Raw genomic sequence first — 15,638 nt, forward strand, 5'->3', positions numbered from 1 at the left:
AAGTGTCTGGCACAGTATCTGGCACAGAACGGGACATTAATAATTGTTAATTTAATTTCCCTGTCTGACTAAAAGCTGGAAAAGGCTGTAAGAACCAAAGAGGTCACCAAATCAGCCACAGACATTTCAAAGAACACTTTCATATTAGACATGCACATACTTTTAGAAGGCTCAGACCCAACTCATCTTGAAACTAAGCAGAAAATTGTACCAATACATTTCACTGAAAACTTCTCTGGCGTGTAATCACGTTGCCATGCAATACCACCTAAGAGAATTCTGTTTTGTAGAAACAGTAACATGGAGGGAGGAGAGAATACGCTTCCTCAAAGGCAAGTATGACTGAAAGCGAGATGGTGTGGTTTCCTCCTGCACACAGTACACAGTGCCCTGTCCAGGGGCATGTCCAGTTGGTGAGCTGTGCTACTCCTACACGTCTTACAGTATTATGTGACCTGAATACCTACATGGGTCACGTCCTTGCCCTCGAATCACCTCACTTAATTCTTAAATCTCACTTAATTCATACATGGCTATTTTTAATCTACCTTGAACAGGTGAAGGAATCAGTTCAGAGAGGTTATGGGACTTGCCTGAGATCCACCTGATAACTGGTTCTTTATGTCATCACGCTGTCTCCCTGTCATGACTGCCAATGCTCAGAACACATTTTTCCTGCACTAGGGGGACTGTACTAAATAGTGGACATTCTTCCACAGAAGGGTCTGCTATAATACAAGTGATAAATGGCAGGTCACCTTCCTGTTAAGACTGAGGAACGTGTCTAAAAACTTATTTTTAAAGGCTAGAGACAGATAAAAAATAGTGACTTGCTGGAGAAGGATCAGAGACTCAGTATTACTAAACCAAATGGCAGGGCCCTCTGTCGTGTATTAAGTGTTTTCATTATCACTTTGATCTTATCATCACAATGATCTGTGAGGACACATCACATGATCCTCACTTAAAAGACAAAGTAACTGAAATATAGAAAAGAGAACTAATGCACTGAGTGTAATTCAGCAAACAGATGGAAGTGCCTGCATTAGAACAAAGACCTCTGACTCCAAGTATAGAGGGAACAGAAGAATCTATGGAACCGTTTATCAAAATAAATACTCAGCCCATGTGTCAGTAGACTATATACAAGCTTCTCTCTAATCTTCCCTGTGTTGGCTGCATTTTTATCAATCTCATTTTAAGTACTGCAACATCCCTTGACTAGTCTTCTGGCTTTATGTCAGTTTTCTCCATGTCAGTTCACCCTTCCAGGCTACTAGTAAGATGTAACATAAAGAATCAGCACCTTTGTATTTAATTTCCACTTCCTGGCTATATGCTCTTGGTCAAAACACTTAACTTACAATTTTAGTTTCTGTGTCCATAAAATGGAAATACTATTTGCCTGGTATAATAGATTTTGAACATGGGTTTGAAATCTGCTTCTTTGAGTCTTTAATTTTTCAACTATAAGGTAAGGATAATACCAATGTGACAGGGTTGTTGTAAAGATTCAATTAGATGACACCTGTAAAGTGCATAGCAGAGTTGACTGACGCACAGTGGGAACTCAATAAACGGTAGTAGATGGCATTATTATTACTTCTCAGGTTGTCTGTTTGCTTCAATCATTCAACAGATACTTACTGAGCTTCAATTAGGTTCCAGGTACTGTTCTAAGTGCCAGGTATACATCAGGGAACACGTGAAGTTCTTGCCTTCAAAAGCTTTCATTCTAGTGTGTGGCAGATAATAAATAACTAAATATCTATTATGTCAGATGATGATCAATTCAGTGGAGAAAAGGAAAGCAGGTGAGAGGCATAGGAGTTGTCAGCCTGCCAGGGTGTGGGCAGAGAGTAGGGAGAGAAGACTTACTTTATATGGGTTGGTCAGAAAAGGCCTCAGTGAAAATCCACTTCCAATTTGAGCAGATACCTGAAGGAAGGGCAGGAGCAACACAGATATCTAGAGGAAGAAGTGCAAGTGCAAGGCCCTGAAATGGGAAAAATGTATCGTGGTGCTTCGAAAATACCAAGGAATGCCAGTATGACGATAAGACTGAATGGGGTCAGAAAAATGCCAGGGAGTCACATCAGGGAGGGCCTTTCAAAAACTCTGAACTAGACGGGAAGTCATTACAGGGTTTTGAGAAGAGAAGTTACATGATTTGCCTTACATTTTTTAAAAAAAATCACTTTGACTTAGTTTTTTAGAAAAAGAGAAGTGGCGGTGCATGGATGAAGGCAGAGTGGTCAGTTAGGACACCATTACAATAATCTGGACAAGAGATTAGAGTGGCTTGGACTAGGGTTTAGTAGGGGAAGTGAGAAGTAGAGTCTGGATATATGTTGAAGGTGAAACCAACAGAATTTGCTTATGAGTTGGCTGGAGAAATGACAGAGGAGCCAAGGATGACTCCCAAGTTTCTGGCCTGAACAAAGAGAATGAGGCTGCCATTTAGTGAGAGGGGGAAGGCTACCTGGGGAGTGGGTTTGGGGGAGGGCAGGAGTCAGAAGTTCGCTTTGACTAGGTCTAATTTGAGATGCCAGTGAGATAGTTATAAAGTAGAGAGGATGAACAGGCAGTTAGCTGTATGTTTAATCACCTGGAGTTCAAAAGCGAGCTTGGGCTAGAGATACAAACTTCGAAGTTGTAACTGTTACATGTGACATTTAAAGCCACAAGATTGAATGAGATCACCTAGATAATGAGGGCAGACAGATCAGAGGACTGACAGTTATTGAGCACCTACTATGTGCCAGGCAATGTGAATTTTTGAATTTTGTAATAATGTAGGGGTAATTGTCCTGACTTTGATGATAACCAAGACACCCAGGCCACGTCACTCCTTTGCTTAACAAACTTTATATGGAAAAAAGCCAAGCTTCCCTGACTGGCATTCAAGGTTTTATACCTTCAGCCTTCTCTCAGAACTTGACCACATAAACCCTGTTTTAACCCATCTGGTCTAAACTCCACCGTCTATGCATGCTTTGCACGTTCCAACATTAGCTTCTTTCCTTAGTTGACCTGGCTGTGGACTATGTTCTCTCTTTATCGCCCACCAAAAATCCTACCCATTTCCAAGTTTGTTCACTGCCACCTCCTTCCCAGTGGCCAGAAGGGACCTTGGCCAACTCTGACGTCTATTGCCCTTCTTGTCTGACGACTCTTAGGACCCACTGCATGAGCTGTACTGTGAGGACTACCTGTATGAGAGACCAGGGTATTCCATGCCTTATTCCCTAGCACTCAGCACAGTGCCCAGCAAAATAAAAATGTTAGATAAACAGTATGAAATACAACTAACGTGTACATTTTGCCTACATCTGGCTGGGACCTCAGAGTTACAAAGACAATGTAAAGAAATCAGAGATGATGAAATCTTTCCAAATAAAACTGAGATTCACTTACACATTGAAAGTATTTTTCTAGATGATAAACTACCTCCCTAATTTACTCCTTACCTGGCTGAGGATGCACGATAGCATAGGGATTAGGAGCACTCCCTCCAGAGTCCCTCACTTAGGTTGGTATCTGGTTCTGAGATTTACTGTTACTTAATCTTTCTCATGCCTAAGTTCCCCCATCTCAGTGAGGATAGTATGGATATTCATCATTAGTATGGTTTTTAGGATTAAATGATACAAAGGGCACTTAGAATGGTGCCCTGTATGGTAAGCTCTCAAAACACTATTGTTAAAACACATCGTACCCTGAACATCTGGTTGTTGCTAATCATCATGCTCATCATGAGTGCTTGTGTGTAGTCAGTACCTCACAGTTTACAAAGCACTTTTACTTACGTGGCTGAATTCGAGCCAAGCTATGGTGCTGGGGGCAGAACTGAGTGTTACTATTTTACAGAGAAGAAAGCTAGAATTTAGAGAGGGTGTGCCTTATCAGGGTTGCGCAGCTAATAAATGAGCTTCTGATTCTCAGTCCAGTGTCCGTTCCTCCATAGCATTGCTTCCCCTCTGTTCCATGTCCTCCATTATCCCAAAGACAGAGACCCTTTGCTATGACTTCAGACTGAGTCAGTATGGAAAGCATTGTTAAGGCAAAGGATGTTTCAGCTCATTACTTAAGAACAATTAAAACTTACAATTTGGAAACTAACATACTTCCTAAACAAAATGAGTAACCTAAAGAAATATGAGCCACCCTTGCTAGAGTTTGTTTTCCCCTTTAATTAGACTGCTGTTATGCTGATTAGTTTTATATACAGAACTATTAAAGAAGCAGCTCTATTTTACCTTTTGCTATTTAGTTTCTTTTGTTGTAAATATTATGTAAACAGTTTGCCAAATGACTTCAACCCATAAACTCTGTCCTGTGGTCAAAATACTCCAGGAGCATTTTTCCTTACAACATCACTTTTGAAAATAAAGCAATCGAGAGGCTTAGGCTGCAGTTCTGAGTGGTCATGACCTGAATGCATGCTCTCAAGCAAGTCATTTCACTCGGGTCCTCACATTCCCCATCCACTGAATGGCACTGATACCACCTGTCTTGCTACTTCCCAAAGCCCACAAGTGGAATGAGATAACTCTGTGAATGCATTTTGCATGGAAGTAAGGTCTCTTGGTTTCTTTCAGTCAAGGAGTTTATTGTGGCTTAACGGTGGGATGCATGTGCTGGGGAAGTAATGGGAGGGGGGTGTTGGTGGGAAAATGAGCAGCAAAACGAGATGCTCTGAGATTGTGAAGGATTTTGTATGCTTCGGAAAGGAGTATGAACTTTTTCCTATAGACCATAAGAACCACTGCAGGCTTTTACACAGGAGAGAGATGAGATATTAAAATCTACATTTCAGAAAAATAACTGGAGAGACAGTGGGGAAGATAGATGGGAGGTGGGGTAGGCAAGATTGGAGTCGGGAAGATGAATTAGGGAGCCACAGGTTTAATCTGAGCTGTGAAGACTTGGGCAGTGACATGGGGGGAAGAAGAGAAAAAGAACAGACTTGACAGAGGTTTAGCGGCAGAACTGATACTGTGACCAACTAGATATTAATAGCATTCCATTCCAGAATCACAGATCTTATTCTCCAAATCGTGATTAGGAACTGGAAAATCTCAATTTAGCTATGATGATATGAATACCAGAAGGGAATGGAGCAAGCTCAGCAGCAGTTATTCTAACATGTATTTCACTGATTAGATGCTTCATTTGAAAACATAGCTTTTAAGATATAGGTGGTTCAATGGCATTAAAGTTTTTCCTTTTGGTTCTGTTGTGTTTTGTTTTTAAAATCAAACTCAGTCTAGTATAAACTGAAAATCAATCCCACTGCAATATTACAGGCATTAGCACATGAAAGCCATTGAAGTACAGAATATTTTTTAATATTGGTGCTTGGAGTTGCAATTTATTGCATTTACAAAGTAGTAACGAATGTTGATTTTCTAGTTCTACTGTCCTATGGCTCTAATTTGAAAGTGGAACTCTATCATGTACTAATAAATTTTTAAAAGGGGTCAACGAGCTTAAAAAGCAATGGCCACAAGACAATGTGGGTTTCAGTGTCAGTCCTATTACAATTGACCACGTGACTTAAGGAAAGTACATAATTTTAACATGCTTTCATTCTCCCAGCTGTAAAATGACAGCATTGGCCTTGATATCTCTGAGATCCTTTTCTAATATGAGCTATTAGGATTCCAATGATACATTCTTAAATCTGGGTTAGAGCATTTGGATATTTTTAACATAAATATCCAGCATTGCCCTAGAGAAATAATTCACTGCTTCTAAGCTTTCTTTAGCTGTAAGCCTTCCCCACCATTTCTGCCTCTCTCCACTTAGAAATAAAAGTTCAGCACGGCCTACTGAGTTGCCCAAGGTCATACAACAGGTATCTATGGAGTGGGATTCAGATAGAGGTCTAACTATGACCAGACTTTTAACTATGCTATTCTGTTTTCACTCACCCAACATCTCTCTGCAAGGCTCAGTTCAAATTTATTTCCTTTATAATGCCTTCCCTTATCACTGCAGGCTGAAATTACCTGCCATCCCAACTGGGGGTACAATATGCTTTAGATGTGTGTTTTCACTAGAATGTGAAGTCTTCAAGGTCAGTAACAATTTCTTTTAGTTTGTGTCGTTAGCGTTTGGTATGGAGTCTGACAGACTGGTTGCTCAACAAACGTGCTACATGAAAGAACAAATACATGAATGAAATGCAAATTAAATTACTTATATTTTCTTGTAGCAATACGATGTTTTGTGTTACTGATGAAGTCAAACGTCATCCAGCAGTAGCTTCTGGATACAGACTAAGTTCTAAGAGGGTTAAGGACTAGTCAGTTTTTCAGCACAGCTTTCTAGTGGAGCTACTGCTTAGCATAAGAAAGGTGGGTGGGTGACAGAGGAAGGAAATTTGTAAGTCCTCCCCAGTCCAATTCACTTAAACAAGCCTTTACTGAGGGCCTACTCTGAGAAAAACCCTGCTAGGATCTTGTTTATATTCCTGCTCCTTTAAACAGTAGAGGGAGAAAAAAAATTTATGAGTTACAGTTACGGAGGGGAAAAAAAGTAGGAAGCTGGGGGAAAGTATACATACATTCAGTTCTTTGTTTTTGAATACATATAAAATGTGTGATACTGCATTTCTGAAAGCACGTTTGTCTGCTTGGGGGGTTTACATCTACAAATCTGGAGAAGAAATGTGCTCGGGGCAGGAACGGGGGCTGTGTGATTACATAAGTGACCAGGCACACAGGCCACCCGTCCTGAAGCTAACCTGCCATTTCATCCTCCTCTCCTAGTATTCGCTAATTATTTTATAAATAGAAAAGACCTCACTTTCCCGTTGTAGGTGGAGCTTCTCTGAGTGATGTGGATATAAGTAGGCAAAAAAAGGAAAATAAAGGAGGCAGGAAGGAAAACTGTGGGGTATAAGAATGAGGAAGGAAGAGTAGAAAAAAGGGGGAAAGGATAAAAAAGGTAAAATAGGATTGGAAAGAAGGGGAAGGATGGAAAAAGGAGGAGAGAAAAGGGAAGAGGAAAGTTGGGGGACACTGACAACCTTACATTGAGTGGCACCAGACCACTGTAGGTCCAGAGGGGAAATGTGGGGCTGGCAGGGGCCCCTTACTCTGACTCCGAGGCAGGGTGAGTAGCAGTGGGGGTCAGTGTCATTCCTCAGCTGTTAGGACTCAACGGCCTCACTAGCAACTACCTTGCAATGTCCAGGTAAGGCAAATGGGCCCAGCGTTCACATGGCTCTGACATACCCGAGTGAATCCTCTTTCTTCCTTTGGTAACTGTTATTAGCAAAATAGAGAACAAAATAACAAAGCAAACAAATAATTCAGTGTTCCCAGCACCCTGACAAGCAGCTTTTCTGGGGAAGGCCTGCGTCTGCTGCTATTTTGGTCGTCCCACAGCGTTCAGTTCAGTGGTGTACCCACCAGACAGTTAGTAAATAGTTGGACAGCTGGGAAATCTTACCATGAACTATTGTTTGGGTTGGGGGGGGCGGGGGTGCAGAAGAACGTTGAACAGGTCCTTTGGTGAGAAACCAGTCTCTGCTTTGTGGAGAAAAGGCTGAAGACACAATAAGACTCCTAGAGTTAAGTCTTATGTTATTTGTTATTAAAGAAGTGAGGTCTTAAGATGTGCTTTTTAACAGTCTTTAGTTTAGTTGTAATTTAAGATGACTTTTACAAATTAGATCCTAATCCTTGCAGACACAGATGGCTGTTACAGAATAGCCTTGCAAAAACACTAGTCATTCGACTTGAAAGAGCATTCAGAGAAGGATGAAGGGCCATTAACTCTCACTCCACCCCTGGCTCTAGGAGGTCTAATGAGTCCTGGGTGGGCTTTCTGGGTATAGGTCTGGGCCTGGAATCTGGGTGGGCCTAGGGCATCTGTTCCTATTTGGAACAGCCTCTCTAGTTCACTCTGGAATCAGATTTAGGATCAGACCTGAGGTCATTAACATTTGACAACAGTAACTGAATGCTTAACGGGTGAGGCACTGGCTGGGAGCTTCAGAGGAGGCAGACATGAACATGATACGGACAGTCTCTGTAAGTAATTACAGAACGGGGCAAGCGCTACGAGAGAGGTGTGTACAGACTGCAGTGGGTACAGAGGTGAGGAGCTTGGGAGAAGGGGAGGACATCCCAGGTAGGATGGCATTTGATTTGGGCATTAAAAGATGAGTTCAAACATGCCAAGAAAAGCAGGGCGTATGGACATTCGAGGAAGAGAGAGCAGAGGTATGAGAAAACAGAGAGGCATGGGAGTCTTTTGTGTCTTTAGTGAACAGTGAGCAATCTCATATCTCCTAGTGATGGAAATAAGTAATGAGAGGCAGGATTTAAGGTGGAAATGGTAGATATGGACCAAATTGTGAAGAGTTTTTAAAAACATTCTAGGGGTCTGTACTTATCCTAGGGCAGTCGGGAGCTACTAAAGAGTTTCCAGCAAGAACTGGGATGATCAGAGTGGGATTTTAGAAAAATCACTCAGTGGTAGATAATTTCAGGTTGACCAAGGACCATAAAATGGACCTGTGATGGGTATTGGGAAGCTCCTGATTTCTCCTATAGGAACAAACCTTTGGTTAGACTTTTTCTCTGGGCAACAGGGCCAAACTTAATCTAAATTGGCCTTGGGAGGGGGATGGAGGTAGAAAGGGGGTCAGTGTGAAAGGGACACTGGGAGACGAGACGGTTAACTGGACCGAACAGTGTCCTTGAGCAGTATAAAACAAAGTGCGTGCTTGAGATCTACATTCAGAGTACATTTTCTCTAAGACCGAGTGACTGACCCTCCATTGAGGGCTAATCCATAGTGACACTTAACACAGTCTGCACTGAAACGGCTATGTTTTTGGTCAGTAGCGTTCCAGGGAGACAGGCAGCAGGCCCCAAAACCCTCTGCATTTCACTTCACAGCTCCCTGCTTATTTACAACAGCGACTTTCCACAGTCCACACTTTTACCCCGTGGGAAGACGTCATTAATACTGATCATAAAACCCAGATCCTTTAAGAGATTGCTCCTCCTACCCCACCCCCAGCAGTTATGTTTAAAAATTAATTTGAAAGAAAAGAGTTTAATTTTAAAAGCCAGGAAACTCCTTAGATTCCATCTCTTCCAGTACTTCCATTTTACAGATAAGGCCCAGAAAGGGAGGGAAAAAACCCCGGGCTGGGATCTTAAAAGTTCTCATCACAAGAAAATAAAATTTAGTACCTACATATGGCGACGGATGTTAACTACACTTATTGTGGTGATCATTTCACAGTGTACACAAATATCAAATCATCATGTAGTTCACCTGAAACTAATATAAAGTTATATGTCAATTATACCTCAGTTAAAAAACAAAACAAAACAAGGGGGGCTGGCCTGGTGGCTCAGGCGGTTAGAGCTCCATGCTCCTAACTCCGAACGCTGCCGGTTCGATTCCCACATGGGCCAGTGGGCTCTCAACCACAAGGTTGCCAGTTCAATTACTTGAGTCCCGCAAGGGATGGTGGGCAGAGCCCCCTGCAACTAAGATTGAACACCGCACCTTGAGCTGAGCTGCCTCCCGGATGGCTCAGTTGGTTGGAACATGGGCTCTCAACCACAAGGTTGCCAGTTCGATTCCTCGACTACCCCTCGATTCCTCGACTCCTGCAAGGGATGGTGGGCAGCGCCCCCTGCAACTAAAATTGAACACAGCACCTTGAGCTGAGCTGCCTCTGAGCTCCCGGATGGCTCAGTTGGTTGGAGCACGGGCTCTCAACCACAACGTTGCCAGTTGGATTCCTCGACTCCCACTAGGGATGGTGGGCTGTGCCCCCTGCAACTAGAAACGGCAACTGGACCGGGAGCTGAACTGCGCCCTCCACAACTAAGACTGAAAGGACAACAACTTGAAGCTGAATGGCACCCTCCACAACTAAGATTGAAAGGGACAACAACTTGACTTGGAAAAAAGTCCTGGAAGTACACACTGTTCCCCAATAAAGTCCCGTTTCCCTTCCCCAATAAAATCTTAAAAAAACAACAACAACAAAACAAGGGATGGGAAGAACTAATTTAACTCTGAAGTGTTTTAAGTTCTCCAAGGTGAGATGCTCATCATAGAACGTAAGTGTGAGAACCAGGTTGACCTTGAACCTCTTGATAGTGGCTTTTTTCTAAGCGTTCACACATAGAGTTCAACTTCAGTATCAGAATTTAAGGTAGTTTCTTACCTGGCTGTATGGTCCACAGAGCACGTGCATGCATGTGTTCCCTTGTGCATGTCTGTACATCTTATATTATATGAATAAAGAGGAAGAGTTCAGAGCAGTATGCGGGGCTAATGAGAGAGGCCAATGGCCAGCACCTGGGGTCCATTCTGGCCTCCTTGATTTAGACGTAATAGGTAAGATCCTGATCCCACCTCAGGGATTTGCGGCTGAGTGGTGGAGCTAAACTTATCATTTGTTTCTGTCTCTATCCTGCAAATCTGACAATGTGAGGGACTAAGATGAACCTCAACCAAATTCTTGGTCTTTGTGTGTTAAAGTCCAGGTTACTGGATCTCATATTACTAGATCATAATGGAACCACAGAATATTATGATTTACTATGTGTCTTAAAGGTAAGCCAGCCCACACGCCGTCCCATATAAAGGAGGAACACTAGGAATGAATCCTTCTCCATATATATATATATATATATATGCATTATTACTGAAAAGGGATCATTCAGTTGTGTTGGGTTACCTCCAATGACAAAATCACTACCTTACAACAGATACTCCTTTCTCACATTGGGCCAAATTCGCCTCCTATAACTTTAAACTCATCAGTCCCAGTTCTGTCTCTGGAGTCTCACCAAGTCAGATTTCTCTTTTTCATGGCAGACCTTCAAGTAGCTGAAGACAACAATCACACCTCCTGTGGCCTTTCCTTCTCTAGAAATGTTCCTCAAATGATATGTTTCTAGTTCCCTCACCTTCCTCCCAGCCCAGCTCTAGAAATGTCCCTGTTTCCTCAGGCTTCAGGATGGAGTTTCAGCATGGAGTCTAAGAACTCTTTCAGGGATAGTGTGTCTTAGCACAGGGTTGAATAGGACCATCAAGGTTTCCTCTTATTGGGATCATGGGACTATACCTCTAAAAATGCAACTAGCTTTTTGTCGGCAGCCACAACACATTGTTAATGTATATTCAGCTTAATTCAACCATAACCTTGGCTAAGGCATGGTCTATCCATCCCAAACTTGAACAATTGAGTTTCTAAACCTAATGAAGAAAACCTATCTCTTTATATTGCTATACTATTAGTCTATGTTCATTTTTGTCTATTGTTTTACTATTTTAAGGTTTTCTTGAATCTTATTTTTAACAATCCATAAATCTGATAAAGTCTTCATTCAAGTTGCTAATAAGCCTGGTGAGTAATAAAGAATTAAACAGAGAACCTCTTGGATCCCTCTAGGGAGAGGGCAATTGCTTAGTCAACACTTTCTGGACACCACCATTTAATCAGCAATGAATCTACTTACCAGTAGATTTCTCTCTCTACTTTGATCCAGAATACTATGAGAGACTTAAATATCTTGCTGAAATACATATACACAGTGAATATAGTTCACCCTCCCTGACTTCCCAGGCTAATAAAAACTATCAAATCACAAATACTTTTGGTTTAGCATGACTCATTCTTAGTAAACGTATTGTCATTGACCCTGATCTAACTGTTAAGCTATTAAGCACACAATTTTCAGATCTACTCTGAGGTTTACAGAGATGAGATCTCAGGAAAGCCTGCATGAATGCTGGAATAGGGGAAATAGCTAGGAAGAAAGAAAGACCTAGTACCTAATTTCTTACATAGTCTACTGGGCATATGTCTGCTGGCCTGGGAAGCCATCCCTTCTCCAAAAGCTGAGGAGAGAACGCTGTGCAGAATAATGAAGAACTAACTCCTGGGTGAGTGGTCTTGTAGCAGGCTGTACCATGGGTCTTTCCTTGCACTACTCTGCCCAGCCCTGATGAGGATATATCTCGGACACACTTCCCAAGATAGGCATGAGAACTTACATCTCTCCTAGGAAAGGTACTCAGTAACTTGAACTCGTCCCATGGAAATCCTTTGGAAGCTACGAAGTCAAAGACAATCTGGAGCTTATTGCTGGCCAAGAAACGCCGCTCGAGGAACTCGCCACTGGGGGTCCGTATCCGCAGTTTGCTCACAGGCTCAGCATCTTCTTCCTTTGGCTCTGGAGGCAGGGCCTGCTCTAAGGAGAGGCGGATGGCCTAAGGAGGGCAAAAACCAGGTGTTAAAGTATGTGATGGATGAGACTGTGAGGAGTGGGGGAGAGAGACTAAAAAGAAGCTTCTGCTTTCTAGAAACCCATCAAAAATTTATTGCCCTTTTATTAACCAAGTCTAAGGCTTGAACAGTAGAATCATGTTTTTCATTTTCTTAATACTAGCCCAATAGGCAATTAAAATAAATCCCATCTTGATGACACATATTATTAAATTGATAGGTAATATTTCTTTTTCTTTTTTTTTTTTTTTACTGAAGGGCTTGGGTATTTGTAATTGAGGAAATAGGTATCAAATACCCAGTTCTTGTTTCTAGGATATGAATTAAGGCTATTATAAGTATTTACAAGACACACACACACACACACACACACACACACACACACATTTACATTTGAAAAACATTCCCTACGGAGAAATGACTTAAGAGTTTATAGAATACTGGATAATATATTAACATCAAAATGGAATGGAAAGATTCTGTATGGAGTGATTAAAAATTTTGGAAATAGATATGGTGATGGTTCATAACATAGTGAATGTAATTAGTGCCACTGATCTGTACACTTAAAAACGGTTAAAAAGGCAAATTTTTGTTATATATATTTTGCTACAATAAAAACGATGGAATAAAATAGAATGGAAATAAATTAAAATCTCAGGTTTACTGAAGACAGGAGACCATGGTGCTTGCCACTAACCTGCTGTAGATTTCTGGCCTAATCTAGATTTCTGGTCTCAGAGATGGCCCAAACCCTTCATCTTACAGGTAAGAGTACACACTCAAATAGGTGGAGTAAACTGTTGGGAGATCTCATGGTTAGAGTTGTGCTTGAACCCAGGTTTCTTAGTTCTCAACCTACAGTTTCACACTCAGGATACTCCATGGGAAGGAGGTTAGAAGGTTTCTAATGTGGGAATCTGTGGCAGAAATTCACCACTCCTTTTTGTCTCTAGTACTTGGGAGGTTCCGTAGGTAAGTAAGGCTGGTATCAGCATGCTTAGCTTCAGTTATATTCTGTTCCTGGTTACTTTGACATTTCAACATTCCCAATTTGTCACCAATAGAAAAACAAAATTTCCCCCCAATTAATCTACAACTATTATCAAGTAACATGAGTGAGACAAATTGGGATTTATGTTCTCTAAGTCCTCAATTGCAATTTTCAAAGTTGGTGTCACTCTTCCAACTGGGGAAAATCATTAAAAAACTCTATTAAACAACTCTTAGGTCAAAGGGGAAATATAAATAAAAACTACAGAATATCTAGAAAATAATGATTGTTGAAATTCTTCAAGTTGGAATCTATGGGATTCATCTAAGGCAGTGCTCAGAGGAAATTCATAGCCTCAAAATTCTTATATCATTCAAAAGGAAAGAATAACAATAAGCAAATTAAGAATTAAGGTAAAAACAGTAGGGAAAGACCCCTGATAAAATAAAGGGAAAAGAAAGTTGAGAAGAAAATAATTAATAAAGCTAAAATCATAAAGGAATGCATTAGAAGAAAAAAGAAAAAGAAAACTAGTTAACCAATATATGCTGGTTCTTTGGGGAAAAAATTCATAAAATTCAACAAATAAACTTCTACAAATAAGACATAAAAATGATAACCTATAGAGGGTGGGGGAAATAGGGTAGAAGTGACTGAGTATTTTCTGAATATGCCTTTTTATATTTTTTTACTTCTCACATAGGAAATGCATTATCTGTTTAAAAAATGTGTTTAAAATAACCAACAGAAAAACAAAGTTTATTCAGACACCAGTATAAATAAGAAATTAACTTCTGTTTCATTCAGGAAAATTTTATTGGTTCTAATACTGAAATATTTTCAAAAAAGCATTAAAAATTTCTGCAGTGTAAGAGAAAGCCGGTCTTCTGAGGCCATTTGACTCAAATGACTCTGAGGCCATTTTCCTTCTGGAGGCACTGGATAATACCATCTACCTTATAGGGGATTATAAAGATGGAAATTATATATATGATATACGTAAAGTTCCCAGTGTGGTATCTGATATATAATAGGCTTCAGTTAATGGTTGTTTGGGTTGGGCTGCACTGGTTAAACAGTCCTACACTCTCAATTTCTTTTGTGGGGAAACTGATACCAGAAATGGAGACATAAGAAATATAGTTCAAAAGTTAGAATAGGCAGTTAAACTGTATACTTTTGCCTTTTTGTTTTGGATAGCATGAGAAGTTTATTTAATATTGGTGTTCTGGGTCAGCAATGAGTTTCAGCTGAATATTTTCAAATATTAAACTATTTTAGTTACATTGTCATATAGTAATAACCCAATGAATAGATGATCCTGTGTATATCAATATTAAATCCCAGTTGTACTACATCTGTTATAGCATTCCCTATACTGTACCATAGTTATTTAATGTCTGGCTTTCCCACTAGTATGCAAGCTCTGTTAGGGTGTGGGAACACGTCTTACTTCTTACTCAAAGGGTGGTGCATAGCACAAAAGAGAAGCTCAATATATGATAAGAGACGAAATAAACTAACATGTTAACTAAAATAATGAATGTGCAAGTGCTTAGTATGGTGGTAAGCACACAGTAGGTGCTAAAAGATCTGAATCTCATAACCAAGTAACCAAGAACTGATCATTCTGAGTTTCCTTTCTCTGAGGTCTAACTCCCTCCAGCATCAACTGTTCAGATTAATTTTCTACATATGTGTCCCTTAAGGGCTAATCAAGAGTTGCTTGTAGGGGTAAACTATCTGGTGGATTACAGTCATGTACATTTTCTAAACTATTAAATGGGATCACTTGACTATTTCTAACACTGGTGGTTCTTCAAAACCATACATTTGAGATTAAAGAATATTATTCCTGATTATAAAAGTAATAAAATTCATTGCAAAAAAAAGATTAAATGATAAGAAAAACTATAATTAATTTCTAGATTCACCACCATGAGATAACCACTTCTATCATTTGAGTGTTTACACCTATTAATTTTGTAACCATTTTTAAGTGTGTAATTCAGTGGCATTAAGTACATTCACAATATTGTGTTACCATCACCACTGTCTCTATTTCTAAAGCTTTTTCATCACCTCAAATAGACACTCTCCATTAATTTTTCATGCATATTTTTATATAAATATATATTTAAACATTTTTACAATATTTGAATCAATGTTATATTGCATAAAGCTTTATCTTTTGTTCAAAGTCATGTATTTTGTCATTGTTTTAAAATTTTTATCAAAATATAACATACGTATGAAAAAGTGCACAAATCTTAAGTGTACAACCTGATAAATTTTCAGCAAGTGAACACACTTATACAAGTAATGCCCCATCAAGCATCTCAGAAGTCCTTTTGCCCCTTCTGA

The 15,638-nt window shown here is 40.2% G+C and overlaps 1 protein-coding gene across 2 annotated transcripts in view; it reads right to left on the reverse strand.

Moving 5' to 3' along the window:
• Positions 1–15,638, reverse strand: part of FAF1 (Fas associated factor 1) — a 391,473-nt gene that overhangs the window by 25,340 nt on the left and 350,495 nt on the right. For both annotated transcript variants that reach the window (XM_074334706.1, XM_074334705.1), the window contains one exon: positions 12,049–12,264. In XM_074334706.1, coding sequence (XP_074190807.1) covers positions 12,049–12,264 — 216 coding nt within the window. The remainder of the gene's footprint in view (positions 1–12,048; positions 12,265–15,638) is intronic.

This window comes from Rhinolophus sinicus, linkage group LG06 (genome assembly GCF_036562045.2).
Source record: "Rhinolophus sinicus isolate RSC01 linkage group LG06, ASM3656204v1, whole genome shotgun sequence".
Taxonomy (NCBI): Eukaryota; Metazoa; Chordata; class Mammalia; order Chiroptera; family Rhinolophidae; genus Rhinolophus; species Rhinolophus sinicus.